Source organism: Diplotaxodon limnothrissa, linkage group LG6 (genome assembly GCF_057381915.1).
Source record: "Diplotaxodon limnothrissa isolate DT_005_m linkage group LG6, D_limnothrissa_male_GT1.1, whole genome shotgun sequence".
Lineage (NCBI taxonomy): Eukaryota > Metazoa > Chordata > Actinopteri > Cichliformes > Cichlidae > Diplotaxodon > Diplotaxodon limnothrissa.
Genome location: NC_140601.1, coordinates 28,946,165 through 28,969,241, shown reverse-complemented (window position 1 = coordinate 28,969,241; position 23,077 = coordinate 28,946,165). Strand labels below are relative to the sequence as shown.

The window sequence follows — 23,077 nt, the reverse complement described above, 5'->3', positions numbered from 1 at the left end:
AAATGCCTGGGATGTGAGACATAATGGCACATGAAGTACACAAAAAAAAACATCCAGAGGCAACAGATGGGAAGGCCACTTTTCATTTACTTTGTTAACTATTAATGGGCAGGGCTTCACGTTGTGTGAGGTCCACTTTTAATTTACATATTTCCACTGCATTTTCTAATACATAAGGCTTGTAACAAGAAGCCAACACTTACAGTAAAGCTGTGCTTAATGACAGCGCTTAAGTAAGTTTTTTGTCTAGATTGGAGTAGTTTAAATATATTTTTATTTTATGCTCCAACTATATGCTGTTGCTCAGTTAAATATTTTATGCAATGATCATGTCATTGATGTATTTTAGCACACAGTGCACACTGTACACAGTATCTAATAACTATAGCAATAAAATGAAATACTACACAAAGTAAAGGACAAGAGCCTGAAGAAGACCACTATTTAAGTTTATGCAAGTAACACCTGCTATGCTGACAATCTTGTAATTTCAGAAACTATTAATGCACTGAAATGTATTCTTAAGAATACAATCCAATGCGTACAAAGCAACCTGAGCCTAACAACAGGATACAGTTTATCTTGTGATTTAACTGAACTACCTTTGACTCGTCTGAAAGCGATCAAATCAAGCTGTGAAATTGCGTTTCTACAAATTTAAATTCCCCAGCACAGACTTCCTCCCATTGTTTTAGTCCACAGCTGAATTCCCACAGCGCTTTGCTCTGGGACACAGCAGTCCCCAGATGAAAGCAAACGAGTGCATATTAAAAATATGAGCAGCTGGGACAGGTTGCAGTGTTCTCTAGAGCTTGCCGTGTTTCCACGCTGCTGCGTAACTTAACAAACCAGGTAGGCTGTGAGACGATGTCAATCTCCTGGAGGGGAATTTAGAAAGGCTCACAAGTCTGATTCACACCCAAGGAACAAACTGAAAGCAGGCAGGATTAATTCTTAGACAGCTAGAGGCATACTTGCTAGTAATAGCCACACTAGTGAATAATAAAGGCTGAGGAGCTTAAGTCACATTTCTTTTGTTTGCTTGATTTTTGTTTATTATCTCAACTTCCAAATTATTATATGCAATGGCAGCTGCTGCTAATCAAACGATAACCTTACCTGAAAGCTGACCTTCAATTCCTCTGTTCATTTTAAGTAAAGATGATCTTATGGACAATGTTTGGTTTTGCAAAAAATTCATGGTGCGTTTTGTATGCACCATGAATTCATCACCTGAGATGGCTGTTTATCATTCTACGAATGCATTCTTATATTATTTATTGCAAATGAGTTACTGATAGCAATTTATGGTGAATAAGACATCAGAGCTTTTATCATCAGAAATTATGTTCATATATTGGATGACCATGTCTAATCAAGATGAACTCTATGACGAATAAATACAACAGATAAGATAAAACTGCCCATCGTGCTGCAACCAAAGAAAATGTCAAAATGCTGCTTAATGAAATAAATTACCTGATAATTTGTGTGCATTTCTTTCCTTATACTATCAAACCTGAGGTACTACTTCCTTCCACTGAAGTACTCTGCAACTCTTTGGAATAATAATCAGGCTCTACTCAGACAATATTTTCTATGCTATGCTTATCATGTATCCACTCTCATATAGCGCCTCCTTTCTCTGCCTGAAGTGGCCCTTTACACTGATTTACATACTCTGAAATCATTGGTTGTCAAGATGTTGTACTTCAACAGGCTGCCTTGAGCTGATTGGCTGCAATCGCAGGGGTGGGCCACTGAGCTCTCTCACCAAAACAGGCATAAAAGGCAGTGTGTGTAGGTTTAGGGCACAGTGAAGCACCCAATAAGCAGCTTCGACAGGGAGCTTAAAAACTATCAGGTGAAAAAACAAAAAGGAAAGAAGCTCAGGAACAAGAATTTTCAAACTGCACATGGAGAGATTTCCTTGAGAAAATATTTAGGTTAAAGATTACTGACAGGTTTAATATTTGCAAGTGCATTAAATAAGACACTTTTTGGGACATTTTCTTTTCTCAATTGGGCCAAGAAAGAAAAATAAGACATGTCTCTGGAGGTGAAGGAGAAGACACACGTGCGCCTAGTGTTTCTGGGAGCAGCAGGTGTGGGGAAGACGGCCCTTATCAGACGCTTTCTCCAAGACACCTTTGAACCCAAACATCGGCGTACTGTGGAGGAGCTGCACAGTAAAGAATATGACATTGGCGGGGTCAAGGTCACTGTGGAAATCCTGGACACCAGCGGTAGCTACTCCTTCCCCGCCATGCGCAAGCTCTCAATCCAAAGCAGTGATGCCTTCGCACTGGTGTACGCTGTGGATGACCCAGAATCACTGGAGGCTGTCAAGAGCCTCCGAGATGAGATTCTTGAGATCAAAGAGGACAAGTACACACCAATCGTGGTGGTGGGAAACAAGGTGGACAGAGAAGAGGAGCGTCAAGTGTCCAACGAGGATGTGCTATCAACTGTAGAGATGGACTGGAACAACAGTTATGTGGAAACTTCAGCAAAGGAAAATTCCAATGTCGTTGAAGTGTTCAAGGAGCTCCTGCAACAGGCAAACCTTCCTAGCCGCCTCAGCCCCGCACTACGTCGACGCAGGGAGACCATTCCAAAAGACACCGATTTTCGGCCACCCATGAACAAGACCAACAGCTGTATTTTGTCATAGTGAGTGTCACAGGAGGGGAGATGGTGTTTTGATTCACAAAAAGCCAGGGTGGATGAGAATATGGAAGGTATGTTGTGAAACTCAGTGGTGCTGGACAGAGAGAACGAGAGAGAAACCTGGACATCATAAGAGCTGCCTGGCTGGGATTATGGACACACACAAACACACACAAAAAACACTTCAGGAAGAAGAAAATAAGTACAGACCGAACCTAAACAGACTGCTACCTTATGAATATCTGTGAACCTAAAATTAAATGGAGAGAATGAATTAGATGTGCACTTGATGTAACGCTGTTGTTGCTTATTTGGTGACATGCTGCTGGTGTTCAGATCACTGTAAAGCTATTGCATTTCCTCATGTTAAGCTATCTGGACTGTTGCTATCCTTTGTTTACTAAGGGGAAGTATGTGTATATATGTATCAGGTGTGGTCACTGCAAAAGTTGTATATCTCATATAATTTTTTTTTTAACTTAGTGATTCACCTGTAGCACATGATACTGTTTGAATTTTTTTTTAACTGGGATTTTCTACTAAGCATAACATTACCCTTGCATTAAAAAAAACTGTGGTCAAATGGAAATATAAATGCACTTTTCATTTTGATGTGGCCATTCAAAATGCTTGTTTTTATAAATTTCATTTTTTTATCATCACATGTATTCATATATTTTTTAGCTGTTTATTTAACAAATGTATGTGGAATAGTGTCTTTAATGTGTAATAAAAGCGAAAAGCAACACTTGTGAAAATGTTTCCGTTTCTGTAAATAAACATACCTAGGTACATAATTAAAGACATGAAAAATAGATAAGCATTGATATGTATGTGAAGAAGTACAATGTCAATTTTATTCCACCCATGCAATTCAGAGGGGCTGGACCCTTTACCACCTTTCATAGGGCGAATGATAGGCATACACCCTGCACAAATCACCAGCCTGTCACAAGGCTAACACAGAGCGACAGACAACCATTCACAGCTACAGCCAATTTCAAAATGCTCATGCATATCTTAAACTGAAATGCCCCAGCAGGCCAGTGGATTTAAACTCAGGGCTTTCCTTCTATGATGCAACAGTGTTAACCACAGCACCGGAATTATTATTTACATTAAAGGATGTCAGGAGGTTACAAATGAATAAGGTAGTAATAAGGTCACAAAATAAGCAAAAAGACAATAGAAACCGTGCTGATAAAAAGTAGTGTATACATAAAGTTGGAAGCCAAAAAGAAGACTTTTTACAGCAAAAATTATTTTCTAGAACATGTTTTGGAGTCTTATAGCCCTCTTATAACACAAAAAGCTAAACTGAAAGGTATAATTACATAATATGAGATGGTTAAATATGATGCAGTAAAGCTTAGAAGCATCTCTTTGTTAATGCCATGCATACATTATAGGACCGTAAAGACTGTTTGTTTTGGGTGAGGCCCCAGCATGTTCCCTCTACCATTCCCTTTGCATGGGCAGTCATAAAATTACAAAATTAAGTATTCACTGTTCTTGTTACTCATTTTCTTGTGACAAGTGATTTAAACAAAATAAAAAATGAGAACATTCGGTAAAAGCAATTGTGATTAGCACAATTTGTGCTCTAAATTTCTTAACTGCACACGCCTGCCAGTATTTTCTGACCTCTGTTGCCATCTGCTGGTGAAAAACACACATTACATTAACTGAGGCCTCAATGTGGGTATGCTATATTTACTGTGGTACCTGCAAACAAGGTTATATACAGGTTAAATACAACCTTTAAAAACAGACATATTTAAGGCAGGCCTATTGAGGAAAATGATTTTATGTATGACACCAAAACACCTGCAGCCAAATCTATAAAAAAAAAAAAAAAAAAAAAAAAAGACTTTACGTCTCCTGGAACTACGTGTTAAGATGAAAGCAACTTTAGCATATGTTAGTAAGGTCAGCACTACTGTCTCCACCCCTGAGGCAATGGTAGACAAAGTTAAGCAAAACAAATGAAGCCTCTCATTAGCATCACAACATTTGAATACTGAACAGTTGAACAGTTGTGCATTACTACTGTGTAGCTGTGACAACGCAGATCATTATGCAGTTCCTGAAATAGCTGTGCATGGTTCCCCTACATGCAACTGGGAGACAGTTGTAGTTCTGGTCCGAACACCCCCCCCATTCAGATTAGACTGAACAAAGTTTCCTGTTTTAATTTGAGGAAGTGGCCTGGTAAACGTTTGTGGGCAGTTCCTCTTTCAGTCCACATTTAAACATTCTTCCGCACTCTGCTCTTGCTCATTTGCGAAGGAAGGGAGGCCTAACAGCTTCACAGTCATGCAGGTGTGTGCTTTTGTCATCTTGTTACATGGAGTTGTACTTTAATTTACACCAAGGAATAGCTTAGGCTCTTTAGAATACATGTACATATTTTATTATCCCACTGAGAATGCTTTACTGATGCTAAATGATCAGATTTACTGGGTTGGTGACTATTTAAACAGTTCTGACTTTTTCCAATAACACGTCTCTGCTCCTAGACTTGGTCAAAGCTCCTCAGCAGATTGAAGTGACTCTGAGGCGTTTAGAACAAGTTCAGGGTCTTGGACAGAAACACAAAGATTACGAAATGTCTACGTGGTGTCCGCATGTGAAAATGTCATGTTTCGATGAGTAACACACTTATAAATTTGCCTTTGCTTGAAATATGTTGAAAAAAAGTAAACTGAAAACTATATTCAATTTTAATTAATAAAAAGCAGCATCCACTATTAAAGTTTCTGCTTTACACTTGAAATTCTGATCATCTAGTTTACTTTACAATGCTTGCAAAAGATTTCTATTTGCAGAATTTATTTTAAAAAAGAAAATCTCAACGGCCTGGCTCCAAAACCACAAATCATTTTTCCCCTTCCTTAACTGGACTGCATTTCATTTCCTCCTAAGTATTGTGCGTTATCACATATGACAACTGTAAAAGTATTAATCATGAAGTACTGTAAACTAACTGCAGGTGGGTACTTCATGCTTTTCCATGCTTCACAAAAACAGCCGCCTGAACAGTGACTGAAACTGCTACCGAGAGTTTCAGTTCAGGTGTGAAGCGGCTTTACTGTAGTTTTCTGGCAGTTCCACAAAAATCTTCACACATCTAAAATACAAATGAATGTATATGAAAATGCCAGATGTGGTGTAGCGCTTTACTTCCCCACCCAGTTATTAGCATTTATCATTCTGAATCAAGATGGCATCAAAAAAATAAATAGAGATAAAAAATAAACATAAAAAAGCCCCATGAAGAACAGCTTTATTTGCCAAACGCTACAGTGTAATGAGAGGGTCCACGTGATACATCATTTGTGACATTTATGTTGTCAAGACTGCATGAAAGACACATTAGCGAAGTGAAACCATTGAGTAGTGTGTAAAGTTCTTCTGTGTAACAAAAATGAGAAATAAAGCAAAGTCTGAGTTTCATATGTAACATACAGTACAAGGAGTCAGTTATTCTCTAAGGATTAACAGGAAAACCAACTGTAACAGCTTAAAAGCCGAGCTTAAAGCAAACTGGATTGGTCCTCAGTGTATGTGCTTACGAATGATGTAGCCTAAATGTACGTGTGTGTTGCCTCAGTCGTCCATAGCAATGTTGCGGAACAGATAGGCCATGGATTCTCCATTGTGGATGCGTCTGATCGCCTCAGCCAGGATCATACTGACGTCCACGGTTTTGATTTTTGGACACTGAAGCTTCTGGACCTCATGGGGAACAGTGTTGGTCACCACCACCTAAAAGCACAATGTACCCTTTTATTGCTGTATTTCACACAGGTACACAGGTTTTTTTGAACCACAATCTTACATTTTCTATTATTTAACAACACAGGAAGTTAAGGATAAATGCAGCTTTCTTTAGTAGTGCATTTTCAATTTTTTTGTTTGTGTGTGTCAAATGTTATTACATCTTGTAATTGCATGTTTACACATACATGTTAATAAAATTGTATTTTTCATTTTTAACGTTTGTTATGACTAAAAGCAATTCTTTCACCCCAACTCTCGAGCTTTGTTCTTTCTTAAGCTATAACACAAAACAACACCCAAGCATGAAAGCATAAAAAGATGAACAAATAAAGATTTAATATACACAAAACATTATGATTGTTAATTTCCCTTTTTGGGAAGGAATACATCTCATTAGACATATAGTAGATGGACATCACCACACACTTTATTAGCTGCAACCTGCTAGTACTGTCAGTGCGCCCGGGGTGGCTGTGGCCACAATGTAGCTTGCCATCACCAGTGTGTGAATGTGTGTGTGAATGGGTGGATGACTGGATGTGTAAAGCGCTTTGGGGTCCTTAGGGACTAGTAAAGCGCTATATAAATACAGGCCATTTACCATTTGATTCCTACTTCCTTCAGAAGTGCCTTAGTTCTTTGTCGCATAGATTTAACAAGGTTCTAGAAACATTCCTCAAAGATTTTGGCCCATATTGATATGATGATATCTCACAGTTGCTGCAGATTCGTCAGCTGCACATCTATGATGAGAAGCTCCCATTCCACATCCAAAAAGTGCTGTATTAAATAAAGATTTCGTGACTATGGAGGCCATTTGAGAGTATGAACTTAGGGCTGGGTGATATGGCCTAAAATCCATATCACGGTATAATTTGAAGCATGTGCGGTAACAATATATATCGCGATATATTCTTTTCTTCTGTATAACATATTTTACACACTATAAGGCACACTTAAAATCCTTTAACTTTCTCAAAAATCGACAGTGTGCCTTATGTATGAATTCTGGTTGTGCTTACTGACCGCGAACCGATTTTATGTGGCAAACGGCGCGCAGAAATTTGTCAAAAATGTTTTAGTACAACTTTGGTAAGCTATGAAGGCGCACCGCTTGATGGATTGTTGGAGCATTACGGCTGCCGTAGTCAGGAGCCTTGCGGAGTAGTTAAAAACTGTCTAAATTCTTTCATCTTTAATAAAATGATCGGCGTTGCTGCTTTACCAAGTGTAACAATTAAGTTTAACATCCAGGCATCCATGAAAACAGAATTTATTAAATTCAACGGAGTTAGAAGTTAGCAGGAAGTTAGCTCGCTAGCTTCCACCTAAACATGATATAGCATGTTCTGACAGAGAGATTTCTGAAAAAATTACAACGTACAGCTCTGCTATCACTTACAGCATAAATGAAGACAGAAAACTAAACAGCAGTGACTTTTGTAAGGTTACTGAAGTCAAACTAGCTGGTAAATAATAATGTGCTACAAACTTTTTGCCACTCGATAAAAGTTCACGTGAGGGTTTCTGGTGGTTAGGGACAAATGCAATTGCATGGCAGAATATACTGCAACAACATGGGAATAGAGCAGCTGCGAGAGAATTCAGCACTAATGAATCAATCGTACAGAAGTGGAGGAAGCGCAGTTTTTGGCTTTCCCCATATTCCAAAAGTGCTTCGTCTCTTTGCTATTACTGTCGCCCGGCATAATTTGCAGATGATGCTGTTTGCAGCCGCTGCAATGCTTTTGACCAAAACAGGCGCAGCTGGATGACACCATCAACATGTGCTATCGCGGTAGAGCGGTATAGTCAAAATCTCTACCGTTGGCCAAATTTATATCGTTTCTACCGTATACCGTTTATACCGCCCACCCCTACATAAACTCACTGTGACATTCTAGAAACCAGTTTGGGATAATTAGATACATTTGTAACAAGCAACATTAACTTGCAGCTCTAAGTATGCCAAGCAATTATTCCCCACACCATAAACATCACCACTACCCGCTTTGAAACGATGCAGAATGGAGCCACGCTTTCATGTTTACACTGAATTCTGACCCTAACGCTCCAGTGACGCAGCAGAAACCGAGGTGTAAATCAGTTTGGCCATTTTCCTTTGACATCAATAAAGCATTCTCTCCCAGAGAAGAGGAAGATGTCAGTAGATGAGCAATTTCTGAAAAACAGATGAGCAAATCTGGCACCACCAACCATTCTATCACTTAAAATCATTAAATCACCTGTTTGATGCCCAGTTTGAAATTCAGCAGGTCATCTTGACCAAGTTTACATGCCTAAACGCACTGAGACACGGCCATGTGCTTGCCTGATAAGACAGTAGTGTTGAATGAATGTGTGTACCTAATAAAGTGGCCAGTGAGTGCATACCTAGGATGAGACTGCTTCAAAGGTTTGGTTGTGATATTTTTCACCCATTAATTTTGCTTTTACAGAAAGAGTACAGCAGATCTCTAATGCTGATGCGTTTCCATGGACTGCTAAAAGTTAATGTCAGTAACGGGTAATTATAATCAATTATACCAAGTGCACATTATTTTACCTCATCAATAGCAGATTCTTCTATTAGTCTCGGAGCCTCTGCTGACAGCAAGCCATGTGTAGCCATGACGTAGATCTTGTAGGCTCCCCTCTCCTTCAGAATTTCTGCTGCTGCAACAAAGTCTTCCACATCGTCTATAATATCATCCTAAGAAAATGCCCACACATACAGACAAAAACTGAATTTCAGCATTTACATTTTGGTGTAAACAAAAAGAAGCCTTTCCCCTGTAGCTTATGCAGTGGCATTACTAACCATATTTGAAATCCTTTATTGGAAAGATGATTATTTATTGTTAATTTATTGAAAATTAACAATAGATTCTGAACACGGAAAAGATATGATCACACTGCACTTTTTTATAAACCCCCCACTAAAGCTGTTTCCTACCAATACATAGATGTATGAGATGCCATTATTCAGTTAAAATAGTAGTTTTAAGATAATCACATAAAACTTAGAGCTCTTACAACAATGATGGCAATTCGGCCTCCTACGTCGCCAACAACACTGATAGGGGGCTTCTCCTTTGCCATCATCACTAAAAGACACAAAAATATTAGCATTGCTCTCTGGAAAAAAAGACGGGTCTTTTCTTTTAACCCAAATCAGAGGAAGCTTATTGGAATGAAGTAAAGTTAATGAACATTTGGTGAGAAGGGATTTGGTTAAAACCTGCAAACACCATGCAGACAGCTTTAACCCAATAAGCTTCAGCTACCACAGTACCATTCAAACTGTTAAGATTTTGGCAAAATATATAATTCCACAGTTTTCACATTTGTGCTTCCAACTAAATCCAAACCAAGACGTACAGCTGCTTTTGGTACAGTGGTAGATATGACTGCAGAACTGGGTTTCCCTTTGAAAACAGACCAGAATCGATTCTTATTTGTAATCCAAAACACTATTTACAACCATAAGAATATAAAAAGGTTCATCTTGGAGATTCACTAAGGGTCATCGGAAATTTAAGTTGCTCAACCCAAACATAACATTAAAATGTACCTGAAGGGATTTCAAGCAACAAGTGATTCAGGTCTAGAACTCAACACGTCTTATTTGTTGCGTTTCCCACGTGGAAATCCCAATAATGTCAAAAATCAGATGTACAAAGGCTACTGTGCAAAATATACATTTTAAAATAGTTATTTCTGGATTGAGAAGGAAGTCATGAAACTAAAGTCTTAATACTATTTAGACGTTTTGGACAGAAAGAATCACGCAGAATCTGACACCTAAAACTCAAAAACAGAAACTTGAAACAAGAGGATGTAATCACAGTGCAAAACATAACTATCAAAGGGTGGTGTTATTGTTTGTCAGGATTTCTTTCACGTTAAGCAATAAATGAACAATAGTTTTGAGTTAACACTAAAATGCTAATATGCCTAGAGCAGGGGTGGGCAACTCCAGGCCTTGAGTCCCGGTGTCCTGCAGGTTTTAGATGTGTCCTTGGTCAAATACAGCTGATTCAAATTGCTAAATGGCCTCCTCAACATGTAATGAAGTTCTCCAGAGGCCTGGTAATGAACTAATCATTTGATTCAGGCGTGTGTTGACCCAGGGTGATATCTAAAACCTGCAGGACACCGTCACTCGAGGCCTGGAGTTGCCTATCCCTGGCCTAGAGGCTTTTCTTCAGCCCATAATTTAATACTTTATTCATAATATCAGAAATTTAAGAGTTTCTCACTCGGGTAACGATTATTAATTTTATAAGAATCGATATTATTTTAACAGATGATGCAAAAACGAAGGCTTCCAGCAATTACCATGATCACTCATGAGACACTGTGGCTCAAAGATGAATATCAAGACAGTGCATTTCACTCAGTGTATGTGAAATTCACTGTAAATAACTTTGTAGGTCAAAAAATGACTCACAGTATTTAATGTTGACATGGTATGGGGTATAACCCTTCTTTTGCTGCACCAACTGGTTTCATTAACGTCAATTTGAAATGCCGTATTCATCTTTCAGAACAGTGTGTGATAGGAAAAAATAGTGATTTAATCCTAAAAAGAGGAAAGCTCATTCAGGTTCTACAGGTGACCAGCACCACTTAGAAGTGGAAGCCTTCAGCAACTCACTGTCACTCCATGCAGGGAAGCATAAACAATCAATAGGAGGCAAGAGTGGATTCAGGCAATATTATCATACTTGGAAGCTCTATCCCAGGGAATGGGACCTGTCTGCTGCTTGCTGTGGAAAAGGATAGGATTGTACAAAACATTATGGCATGGTTAGACAAATAATTAAATTACCCCTCCCAAAAAATTATTCTAAAAACTCAGAGCAGACTTAGAAGGTCTGACATTTTATGTAATCAATGCAAAGTGAAATTGGGGGAGATGACATAAGAAGAGTCAGATTCAGCCCTTGCTGGAGACAGCAAAAAGATATTGCTGACATATTTCCAAGTTGAGGCGGGAGAACGGGGGAGATGGTTTAGCTGGAAGGAGAGTACATAGGGTGGAATGAGATGAGGGAAATAAATCTGGCGCTGAAATGAAGGAAGCGACGGTGGCAGGTAGCACCTGCAATATTTCACAGGTGGTTATAACAATGTCTGAGGCAGAGCTGGCCTGCAAGCTTTTGGGAAAACGTTATATTCTTACTGAAAATGTCATGTTTGAAAACACAATGTTTTAAACCTGAAATATACCATTGAGTTAGTGGTCAAAATAAATAATACGCAATGGGAGAGCCTCTCAGTCAGGACTCTGCCAGCGCTGTTTTACAGGGCAGCTCTCATGATTATTATGCACACGAAGGTAAGAATTGAGGAAGTCAAACATTAAAAGAACACTGCTGGTGTCTTGGCAAAGAATCAAAACAGGAACAGGGAGCTTGTGGAAGCTTTCTAACAATCAACATGAAAATAAAAATGAATTTTTCTAAAGACAGACAGTAACAAAAAACAGAGTTAGTAATAAAACAGTTTCCTTTCTCAGTAAAATTATAATACCTGTAAATGACCATCAAGGCTTCAAGAAAAAAAAAGAAAGAAAGAAAAGCAACAACAACAGATACAGATAGGTTTGCGCCATTTATCTTACATGGTAGCTCCAGGCCAGTGTGTCCTGTGATAGCACGAGACAAAGGGGGAGAATGTCGACCATCAGCCATATCAGACTCTGAGTGGTGGGCCTCCCCGTGTATCACTGCCAGCCCAAGTCGCAGCCTCTCAGCATAAGACTGAGCTCTAGGACAGACAAACATGCAGACACACAATGTCAAAGAAACTGACAAAAACAACACATAAAAAATACACAGAGAAAAGAGAGCAGAAAGAAGTTTGCAAAGGACAGAGATTACACCAACAAAGAAAAAGTGGTATACTGAAAACACAAAAGCACAATTAGGAGGCCATACAAGCGTTAGGCATTCTTTTGTTTCTTAATTTAGTCTCTAGCTTGTCCACACTTTCACTTTCAGCTCAGTTCTTCTTATTCCCATTGCTTGAAAGTTACTATAAAAAAAAAACCCTAGAGCACCAAGATCGTTAACATGTATATTGCATTTATAGTGTTGGGAATTATTTTTATAACATTCAGATCCTTACAAGTCATATATGTGTAGTAGCTGATCACAAAATGAACATAGACATTAAGTCTTTGTTATGTGTATGTTATCATTTGCAAATAAACTTTGCTAAACAATTTTAAGTGCAGTGGCACATGGGGGTTACTGGAATGTGCTGTCATGCATGTCTTTAAACAAGTAACTGTAATGCTAACAGAGCCTGTAGGTGATTGCTTTGTCTTGCACAATTAATATGTAGCATGCAAAGAAGAACCATAAATATTAGGGGTGCAACGATATTCGTATCGATATTGAACCGTTCGATACAGTGCTTTCGGTTCGGTACGCATATGTATCGAACAATACAACATTTGTAATTTATTTTATCAACTTTCCTTCTGACGATGCTGTCTGTGTTGAGCGCTCAGTGAATCTGTGTTCGACTACTCCGCCTAGGCTGCACTGTCGAGCGCAGATCCACTGAGCGCTCAACACAGACAGCATAGTCAGAAGGAAGAGCGCAGGGCAAGCTAGCGAGACAGAAGTTAAGCTCTACTTGCAACAGGCAAATTGAACCTCATTCAGATCTGGCGTTTGGAATTATTTTGGGTTTCATGTGACGTATGACCCTGAAGGTAAGCGAGTCATGGACTAAAGTAAAACAGTATGTTGGATGTGCCATGCAATGCTCAATTACATTGGTGTGAACTAGTGTGTTAGCGCAGTTAGCTCGTTAACGTGTTGGCCGTCTAGCCCCATGCACGGGGCGATCGGCGGTAGCTCGTTAACGGAGATTTGCCGTGTTGTGGCGTTAAGGTCATTTCAACGAGATTAACCTGAAAGCACTAGTGGGAACACAACGAATATGACTGCACATTTACGCCGACATCATCCTAGTGCAAAGACAAGTGGAAGCAGACAAAAAAAAGCAAGCATGCTACTAACTTTAGCCGAGTCATTTAGACAGCTGTTAGCACATGATTCTCCTTATGCTGCTGAGAATATAGCCCAGAAGAAGCGGATAGTATAGCTTTTATTTTGGAAAGAGCCATTTCTCTGTAATAAACTCTCTTTTCCAAAGATGAGTGATTCCTCAATCAGATACAGGGCTTGCAATATCGCTAGCCCGACGTCCTGGAGCTAGCGATTTTTTTCAGTCGGGCTACCAAAATCTATCTCTTCCCTGCCCGTCGGGCTATTGTAGGAAAAATATATGTCAATGCTTTTGCATTCTTTCGGAAATGTAGCTGGGTAATTATGTCATTGGCATCGGTGAGCCACTGTCAATACGTGACATATTGAAGTCGCGTTTGAATTTGCGCTTGTTTTTTTGCTTTCACTTTGCAATCGTGCGAACTGTGTATAGAGAGCGACAGCACTGATCTGTGAGTGATGAAAATTTGTGCACCAATTCCTCTGACATCGTCTTATTAATCGTTAGCTTACTATGCAAACATGACAAGTGAAATCTCCCGCAGCTTACACATGTGAGAGGTTGATCGCGCAGAGAATCGCTGAGCTTATGTGAGTGAGCGTGTAAAAGCATTTCAGTTCTGCTGAGCCAAATAAGACAGGTCAGGGTGAAGAAGTGACAGCCAAAGAAAAGCTTACCACAAAACGGAGAAGTTATGACAAATCAGACTATAAGGCAAAAAGAAAGTGCAGCTTTATGGTTTCATGGACAAAAGAATTTCTGTGGCTGTGATATGATGAGCTAAATAACCAGGGCTGCACATAAGTGGTCCACAGGTGCGCATTCGCTGTCAAAATAAAAAACACGCACAAGGGTTAGGGTTAAATTTAAAAACTGTACTTTTGAGTTAAAATATATATTTATAATTTTAATAAATGACAAATTAAAAATGCATGAACATTTTTTTGTATCGAAAAAATATCGAACCGTGACACCAAAGTATCGAACCGAACCGAACCGTGAATTTTGTGTATCGTTGCACCCCTAATAAATATGTTTTAATATTACTTTCTTAAATTAGCATACATGCCAGTATGTTCATACATGAGCAAAGCAATCAAATGGTGCAGGCCCACAGTGTTAATAGCTCCGAAACCTATGATTGCTATGATTGGTAAACCTATGATTAGTGATTTTTTTTTTCTTTAACAAAAAAAAAAAAAAAAAAAAAAAAAAAGGATGTCATGTTCTGTGAATGCAACTAACAGCAGTCATGATTTAATAAAGCTACTACACAATTCAGTCTGTGACAATGGCAAAAACTGTGGAACGTGCTTGCTCTGAAGAGAATTGTGCACAGTGCATGTAGTGAACACCTGAAACATTAAGAAGATCATAAAAGGATGAAAAGGTTTCAATAGGTTAGTTATGTAAGCTGCTTACTGGACTAGCTTTCACAGTATATTAACAGAAGGACCCACACACCAGGCAGGCCCCTATAGGGACTTTAGTATCCATGTGACTTTGAGCACAAGACTCAAGTATGAGGAAGAACCTCGTGCTTGAAAACATCCTACAGTTTATAAAAACCTGGCTGCACCATTAATTCAGTTTTTACATTTTGAGTACTAAGGTGTGTGTGTAGCTTTTATCTGATTTTTTTCTAGCTCACAAAGGGTAACACTTTAAGGCAAAAAAAGTCAAGAGAAACAGCTTTCCAAGCTCCTTAGACAAGAGAAACAGTACTAATGCATTTCATAATAGCAACTTTAAAGATATCGGCATTGTCAGACTTGCCAAATTACCTCTTAGCAGCCGAGGGGGACTTTGCAACAATGACAGCATTTCTGTAATTTGGGATCTGAAGAGAAAAAAAAAAAAACACTCTTGACCTCTAACCATTTATACATAACAGTAAAACACTATTTGTGTGTATGTTTGATGAGGAGGCACATCTTGTTGAGCCTACGGTATAAAGCAACCTAACCTCCTCTTGAATGTACTGGATGAGGAAAGGGGAAGCTCTCAGGTTGTCAACAGGGAAGTTAAAAAAGCCTTGGATTTCTTTCTGGTGAAGATCCATAGTGATGATGTGAGTTAGCCCTGCAGTACAAACACATAACATATGTTTATGTGTGTGAGATTATATAGTTTCAGAAATGCCTGTAGCATGAAATTAAAGCTCTTCAAGATTGGTGACAGAAAAATAACATTTTGATTTGTTTAAAAGTTGATAGCTTCGCAAATTATTAAATCATTGGTTTTAAGCACAGTGAACTAAGACAACTGAAATAAGCAAATGGAATTAACAATAAAAAGGTAGGATGTTTTGTAAAACAATACATTTACATGTACAGTTTCTTACATCCCTAAGCCTGTACATACTGCACAAATTTTGAAACATTTGTCGATTTCACAACTTCTAGTGGCTGACTTATAATCACACAGGAAGATTGTTTCTACCAACTTGCAGGTATTTGTTTGCCATTTGGCACTTTGGAAGAAGCATAAACAGTATGACTGAGCAAGACCAGGAACATACTGAAAAACTAGACACTGAATAACATTCTGGCAGAAGACCATCCTATGAATCCTGCAAAAACACTAACTGCTATAGGTTATTGTGCTAAAAAACAAACATGAATGGAAACAGGCAACAAAGTATCACGTTTATTCACCTTTTGACTTTTTTTTTTAAATTTACATTTTCAACCATTTTAAAAGGTCAACAAATCTTGTCTTCAGGCCCAGTAAGCAGGCAAGACAAGACTCCTCCTCGTTCTCAAGTTATTGCATTCAAAAACATGGGTATCCACGCCACCCGCCTAGCCAGCAGGATGACGACAATCCCCCGCAGGCCTTTTACGGCTGAGGAGTAAAAACTGAGTCAGACTGGGAAAAAAAAAAAACAACTAATTCAACCTGGTCCTGATAAAGCATCACTACTAAAACAATATTAACTATTCAAGCTACAGTTATAATGTACCTCCCCTCCTACTTTTAGTGTCATTGACTGTTTGTTGACTTTAATCTGCACTTTCTTTTACTGGGTATAAAAAAACATGATGACAAAGGAATTGAGAACAGCGTATATACCAGCTTTAGCTAACATGGATGCTAGCAGCTTGCAGACAATGGAGCCTCTCTTCCTCATCTTGCACTGCTTGCTGTAAGGAAAGTAGGGAATGACCCCGATGATGTTCTTGGCACAGGACGTCTTTAGGGCATAAGCCATAACAAGCAGCTCCATGACAGCTGTGTTGACATCTCTGAGCAACACAACATCAAAAGAAAGAAAGACATAAGAGACCATATCAGGTGCCACGGACTGTAAGGTACGGGTATGGAATATTGAATCTAGGGACAAAAAATACAGAACGATGCTTTATAATTATGAGATGAAAGAGACTGTTCGGTCTGCCATTAAACATTTGTTTGCAAACATCACGTCCACAGACAGTGCAAACACCACTGTATCTGAACAAAGGTTCACTTTTTTATTTTATTTGCATCGTTTACAAATAACCTGCACCATCGAAACAGGTTTTTCCTGTGAACTGGGAGAGAAGAACAGCTTTAAAAGTCAGCTAACGTAAATGACAAGTTTGACTCAGGAAAAACATTCGCACGTAAGAAAAGGTCTAACAGATGATCTATAGTAACTACAAATCAAAACTGTGCTGTGATGACGACTGTCAGGAAAGTTATTTATATTATTATTAGACCAGTTTGACTACTTTTGTTTTTGATGGCAAGACACAACATGTAGATAGGCAGGTGACTTATCTGCTGCCTCTGTGCACACTCAATAGGAGAAGCGCTAGAACTCGACAACACTGAATACCTCTGGTTGTTTTTTTAGAGCCAGTCTTTTTGTCATAGCAAAAGAATGACAAACAAGGTGGAAAACTCACCTCACATGACATGAAAAGGCAAACTTAACTGAGTCACAGCACAAAAATAGATATGCTTCGACTCCTGTTAGAATTCCTAGTAACTATCTGAGGTCATATCTAGATTTTAAAAAGCTGGCCATGTTATTGTGTTGCATAAAGGGCACGTGCTTATAACATTAAACTTTGAAAACACTCTGAGTTCAGTAATAAAGTACTTTAGAACATTAAATAAATAGATTAAGAGTTGTGTCTAATCAGAACTTTATTATTTTATCAAAGCATAAAGTTGTCTTAGCTGATGTGTTTACAGTTAATTGGTCATTTACATATCCAACAGAAAGTGATACATTTGCACTCATTTGGAGTCATCTTTTTCGGTTCCACCTAATCCAGCCAACCGTTCACTCTCACTTCTTGTAAAACATATACATTCACTGGCCACTTTATTAGGTTTGCCTAAGCATCTCAACAACTCAATGTCATGCAGACATGGTCAAAACCAGCTAACTTTTCAAGCTAATCTAAGCTTTTTTCATTTGTTTGTCCTTTTGTTTTTTCTAGCTCAATATTGGTGTCGCTGGATGATAGACATTTAAGAACACCAAATACTACCTTTAAAAGATGAATCATTTTTCTTTTTTTTTGCTGAAGACATCTGTCTCACCTGGGAATGGTCTGAATGATAAAGATGTCTTGTCCACGGACAGATTCTTTCACATCCACTCTAGTCTCTGAATAAAAAGCACAGTTTTTATGTATTCATGAGTTACTGTGGCAACAGGAAACCATAGTTCATTAATATTTGACATTAAATGCTTGGCCTCACCTGAATCTGACTCTTGATAAACCACTGACTTGCCCAACTCCACCCCCAAACGCCTGGGGGAAAAAAAAACAGAGTTAAAAAAACATACCTTGGTGTACTGCACTAACTGAAGCGTGTAAATATTATTTTTGTACTAAGACACTATTTTCTGCCCAGCAGTTTGATAGCTCTCCATCTGAAGAACTTCAAGAACTAAAGTTTAAAATTATTACATTATTGTGTGGAAATAAACCTTATATTTTGGCTATCAACATCGTGTGTGTCAAAATCCATTTATCTAGGTGAAATGATCAGTTTCTTAAATGATTTTAAGAAATACATTTAATTAACAAATAATTTTGGTCACTGATAACTGACCTTTTCTATTTTCTGATATAAATTTAGAAGTTTGAACTTACTGGTGAGACAAAATTTCTTTACTTGCTTTATCCCCCTGGATCACATCATAAAAATTGTACTTTGTTTCTTTACCGTTAGTCTCAAAGGTAAACACCTCAATTTGGGCTCTGATAAGTTGGCGGTTCTTAAAATTTTTTTTTAGAAATCTTAACTAGAAGCTATTTAGGTCAAAAAGCAACAGCCAAAATGCAAGCAGAGAACCCATCAGTCTGTACTCTACACTGCTGCCTCACCCTGTTTGCATTCATAAATCTCAGACTTTTTCAATTTTTTGTTATGACAGTACCATAAAGTAGCCTAATCAAAACAGGGGATGAACATATGGGACATTTTTTCCCGTTCATAGAAAGATATATTTGTCTAACCAGGGAAGGTTTCAAGCATGTTGTTTTCCTTTCATCACATCCAGGGAAGAATAAAAATAAGGATGCTTTTGTTCCAGTCGTATTCACACCCAGCCTCTGAGTGCACGTTAGCATAAATATTCAGTACAGTATTCATTAATATTTTTCTCTCTATTTTCTCTGTTGTTTTTTAAAACCTTTGCTCCCCAAGAAAACACAAAATGAAAACGCAAGCATAATCTGGCTAAAAAAAAATCTCCTGCAACTTTGCCAAGCACTGAAAACTAAGAAACCTTGATTCTTTCCCCTCTCTACTGGGTGGGAAGTGCAACTTCCATCTGGCTATCTAACAAGGCTACAGGAGCAAAAAAACAAATAAAACAAAAACAACAAAAAAATAAAGGATGCTTTCAAATTACAGTAAGAGAACCACTTGTTTTTAACCAAAAGAAACACTGCCTCGTGTACATGCTCTATGAATCACAGCCAATTAAGTATTTTGCCTATCACAGTAATACCCAGTAGTACATCTATACCATGCTTACTTCGAAGACAGACCTGGATCTGAAAAGCATACTCCCTTTGTAACAATGATTACCACTGACAGGTTTATCTCTCATTGCAGAAAAAAAACAGATTTGTCATTAGCTAATAAAAAAAAACTTCACTGTACAGTGCCGTCCTCAGTGTTTCGTTACTATGTAATAGCACTTCAAAATAAAATGATTTTTAGGAAAAGTGGCAGGTTTGGTTATGTTGACCATTGAGGTACATAAATTGGACCATACATAAATTCAAGTTTTACAGCCAATAAGCTGATTAAATAGTTACACAGCATGCAGTGACATCTGAAATCAGTTATCAAAAAGTAAGATAGGCAGTTTAGTTGAAGTAAACATCAATACTTTTGCAGATTTACTGTCACATCTTCAGGTACAATGAGGTGATGCATATCCACTTAATTGGATTTTCTTAAAATGTTCAGTGCAAAGTCTTTTTTTAATCTCCGTTTCTAAAGCTTTTATTCTTTGGTTCAGTATTTGCCATAAAACTTGTTGAAGTGTGTTAAAAGGATGTTTTGAACATGCATTACGTAATGTACGAATGTAGGCCATGTACACTGGGTCACACTACGCTGAGCAGTAACACCAACATCTTGTGGCGAGAGTAGTGTGATTGTCATGCCTTGGTCCACAGTTTTCACAATAGTGATTGTTTTTGTCGTACTGAATTAAAAACAACGTAAAGTCACACGCGTGCAGCTGTAACGTGGTGTTTTGACAGAGACTTGGCTTGCTAGCAAGGCCATGTCAACATCACACACGAATCAACATGACTGTGTACTCATCGTTATTAAATCGTTAAATATGTTGCAATGACACGAACACATTAAGTCAACAGTTATTAATTTCACTTACTCTGTTATCTTCTGGGCCAGCTCGGTGCATGCGGTGGAAGAGTTGGCAGAAAAAACACGGTAGCCACCTCTGGCAATGTTCATTTTCGTGTAACCATAGGACAGCTTTGGGGACTGAGACTGAGAAACCAAAGACCTGTGACCCCCAAAGCGTCTAACTGGCATGTTGGTTTGGACTCACTGTGGGCTCTGGTTTTGTTTATCTTAAAGTGCCCAATTTAGCTGAAAACCGACTACTATACTTGAATCTAGTTCGAGCACGTTTGAGATCTCAGCCTTGCGGACGATTCTTAAATTAATAAAAAATACAATAAACACTAAAACGCTACAACCAAAAACACTGTACATACGCTACACCAACAAAGAGCACATGCTCCACGTGTAATGTGGATGCAACGCTAGCGTTAGCGAATCAACGACCACCCACAAATCGCCAACCGCCACAGAAACCCCCACTCTACCACAGTCCACAGCAGATGGAAAGCTGAGCTCTCCGTTTCCATGCGGTCACTTACGTTGTGACGCATTCAGAGCAAACGCGCTGCTTTTCGAAACTATTAAGGGAACTGAAAGGTGCCAAAAGCAGCCTTGGGTACAGCAACAACCCGCTACTGCAAACACGTCGCCCGGATAATTAAAACGTAGCTGCGTTAAAACTTTCTGTATCTTAGCCGTCGCAGTAACAAAAAAACGCCACGTGCACAAGCTCATTGGATGTGGGAAAGTCGCGACTGACAGCTGGAGGCCCAATCAGAAAGAAGTTAGAAATAGCAGGCGTGCGTGATTAAATTTTTAACCAATCAGAAACCGGGATTCGTATTACCTAAAATTAAAGCGCAACGGAGTAAAAAAAGAAATGTGGTGGGAGCTGCGGGGATTGGTTTACCCCTCTGTCCCTGCACTGGACTGCAATGGGGGAAAAAAAGATTCTTGCTTTAAATCGTATGAGACAACGCTGGAGCGAGTGAGTAATCGCTCGGTGTAAGGTGCAGTACCAGCAGATTAAAATAGGTTTAAAAAGAAAGAAACAAAAAACGCCCTCTGCATCAAATCATTTACAAAATACTGAGTTTTTAAGTTAATTTTACATTTCTACTGAAAAACATGTAATTTTACGATATTTTTTTAGCCTCTTTAAAAAGATATTTTTATTAATCCACATATTTTAGTACATGTGTGCAGGTGTACAGACAAGTTACTGTCTTAGACAAGATAATTTCCCCATGGAATAAGTTTGTGTGTGTGTGTGTGTGTGTGTGTGTGTGTGTGTGTGTGTGTGTGTGTGTGTGTGTGTGTGTGCGTATGCTATTGCCTCCTGACAAGGTCTGCATTTGAGCTCCATTTTGATAAGTAAAACAAAGGAAAGAATTCATTTCTGGAAAATGAGGAGAAATACAGAGAAACATGTTACCTAAAAGTGACCACCCTCATCACTAGTAGTTACACAACAAGTCTAGTAAACAGTCTGCAAATTTGTGTAACATTTCCTAGTAAACAAAACCTTGCATATAATGGGAAAGTAGCTTGCTCCATGTGAGGTCACACAAAAAGGTCCTTTTTTCAAGACCTAAGATGTTCCACCTCATGAGTTTAAATATTTAGGAGATTAATGTATGATGATGATGAATCACTTTATAACAGCACTATGACATGTAGTACATTTGATTCTAAAAAATACTGTGCTTGAATAAGAGGGGGTAAATGTAAACAATGTTGATTATAAACTGCCACACGAACACTCTTTACTATTTGTTTTATTTGCAGAATAGACATCATTGCCTTTTTTAGGTTAAAACAATTTGTTTATCTGCCTTATATTTTATACAACACATTGTGGGGACCCACTGTAAGGAAAAATAACATGTCAAGTTTGTTTTCTATATAATTTCACAGTAGTGCTATCATGTAAACTAAAGTAATCATAAAAAAAAACACCAATGTGTACATCAGCAGAAAATGTTTTTTAAAAAGTGCTGCATCGTGAACATATATCTACCTTATACTGTAACTTTTATGGCTGACCGATCCCTACGAGGGATTAGCAACTTTAACAACTGCTTACAAAAAGGGTGCTAACTTTTCATTAATCAATTCATTAATATTTTATTACAAAGTAATTTTTATCAAGAACACAAAAAAAAAACAATTCTTACAATCTGAAGAATAAAGTGAAAGACTTCATGGCTTGTTTTAGTGTGAATTTTTGCATTAAAAAGTGCTTACCAGTCAAAATACAGCAATTTGTTCAGTAAAATATAGTTTTATTTCTATGTATGTTTTTTAAAATGCCTTCAGATAGAAAATGTTTAATAAGGCATGTGTAAAGTAATTATCTGGGTAAATGCTACAGAGCTAAGAAACATTTAGGTCCACAACCCCAATTTCCTAAATATACAGGCTATTATGTATTTATTATGTTTGCTTTTTTTTCCATTCTAGCACTGCAAACAATTTTATATTCTCTGAAAAGAGCTTATAATGTTGTTGGTGTCATTCTAGGAAAAGGCTAGCTTTATTGACTTTTTATAACAGAACATACACAATGATCCTGTCTGCCAGTTCTGGCTCAGTGGATCACCACACCTAAGATGCCACACCACGCCTATTTATCCTTTCCATTACTTAATTTCAGCTACTGCAGTGCTATAAAAACCTAATTCAGACTGTCACGGGAAATAAAACTCACCTAGTCTCTTAACATTTATAACAATTAGCGTGGGGCAGTTTGTGCTGG

At 38.2% G+C, this 23,077-nt stretch overlaps 1 protein-coding gene and 1 pseudogene across 2 annotated transcripts; one reads left to right on the top strand and one right to left on the bottom strand.

The window, feature by feature from the left end:
- Positions 1–2,047: 2,047 nt before the first annotated feature.
- On the top strand, positions 2,048–2,674 carry LOC146630792 (GTP-binding protein Rhes pseudogene; annotated as a pseudogene).
- Positions 2,675–5,919: 3,245 nt separating this feature from the next.
- LOC146630791 (phosphoribosyl pyrophosphate synthase-associated protein 1-like) lies at positions 5,920–21,035 on the bottom strand. Of its 2 annotated transcripts, XM_085354954.1 has the most exons (11): positions 20,345–21,035; positions 18,184–18,236; positions 18,022–18,088; positions 16,558–16,730; positions 15,449–15,564; positions 15,267–15,322; positions 12,083–12,228; positions 11,184–11,225; positions 9,490–9,560; positions 9,020–9,166; positions 5,920–6,438 (listed from the first exon to the last, which is right to left on the bottom strand). In XM_085354954.1, exons 1-11 carry the CDS (start codon positions 20,506–20,508, stop codon positions 6,280–6,282), a joined length of 1,194 nt encoding a protein of 397 aa, XP_085211080.1. In that variant the 5' UTR covers positions 20,509–21,035; the 3' UTR covers positions 5,920–6,279. The 2 variants fall into 2 exon arrangements, with proteins under 2 accessions (XP_085211080.1, XP_085211081.1); XM_085354955.1 differs by lacking the exon at positions 11,184–11,225 and having other exon boundaries at positions 20,345–21,034.
- Positions 21,036–23,077: the final 2,042 nt, after the last annotated feature.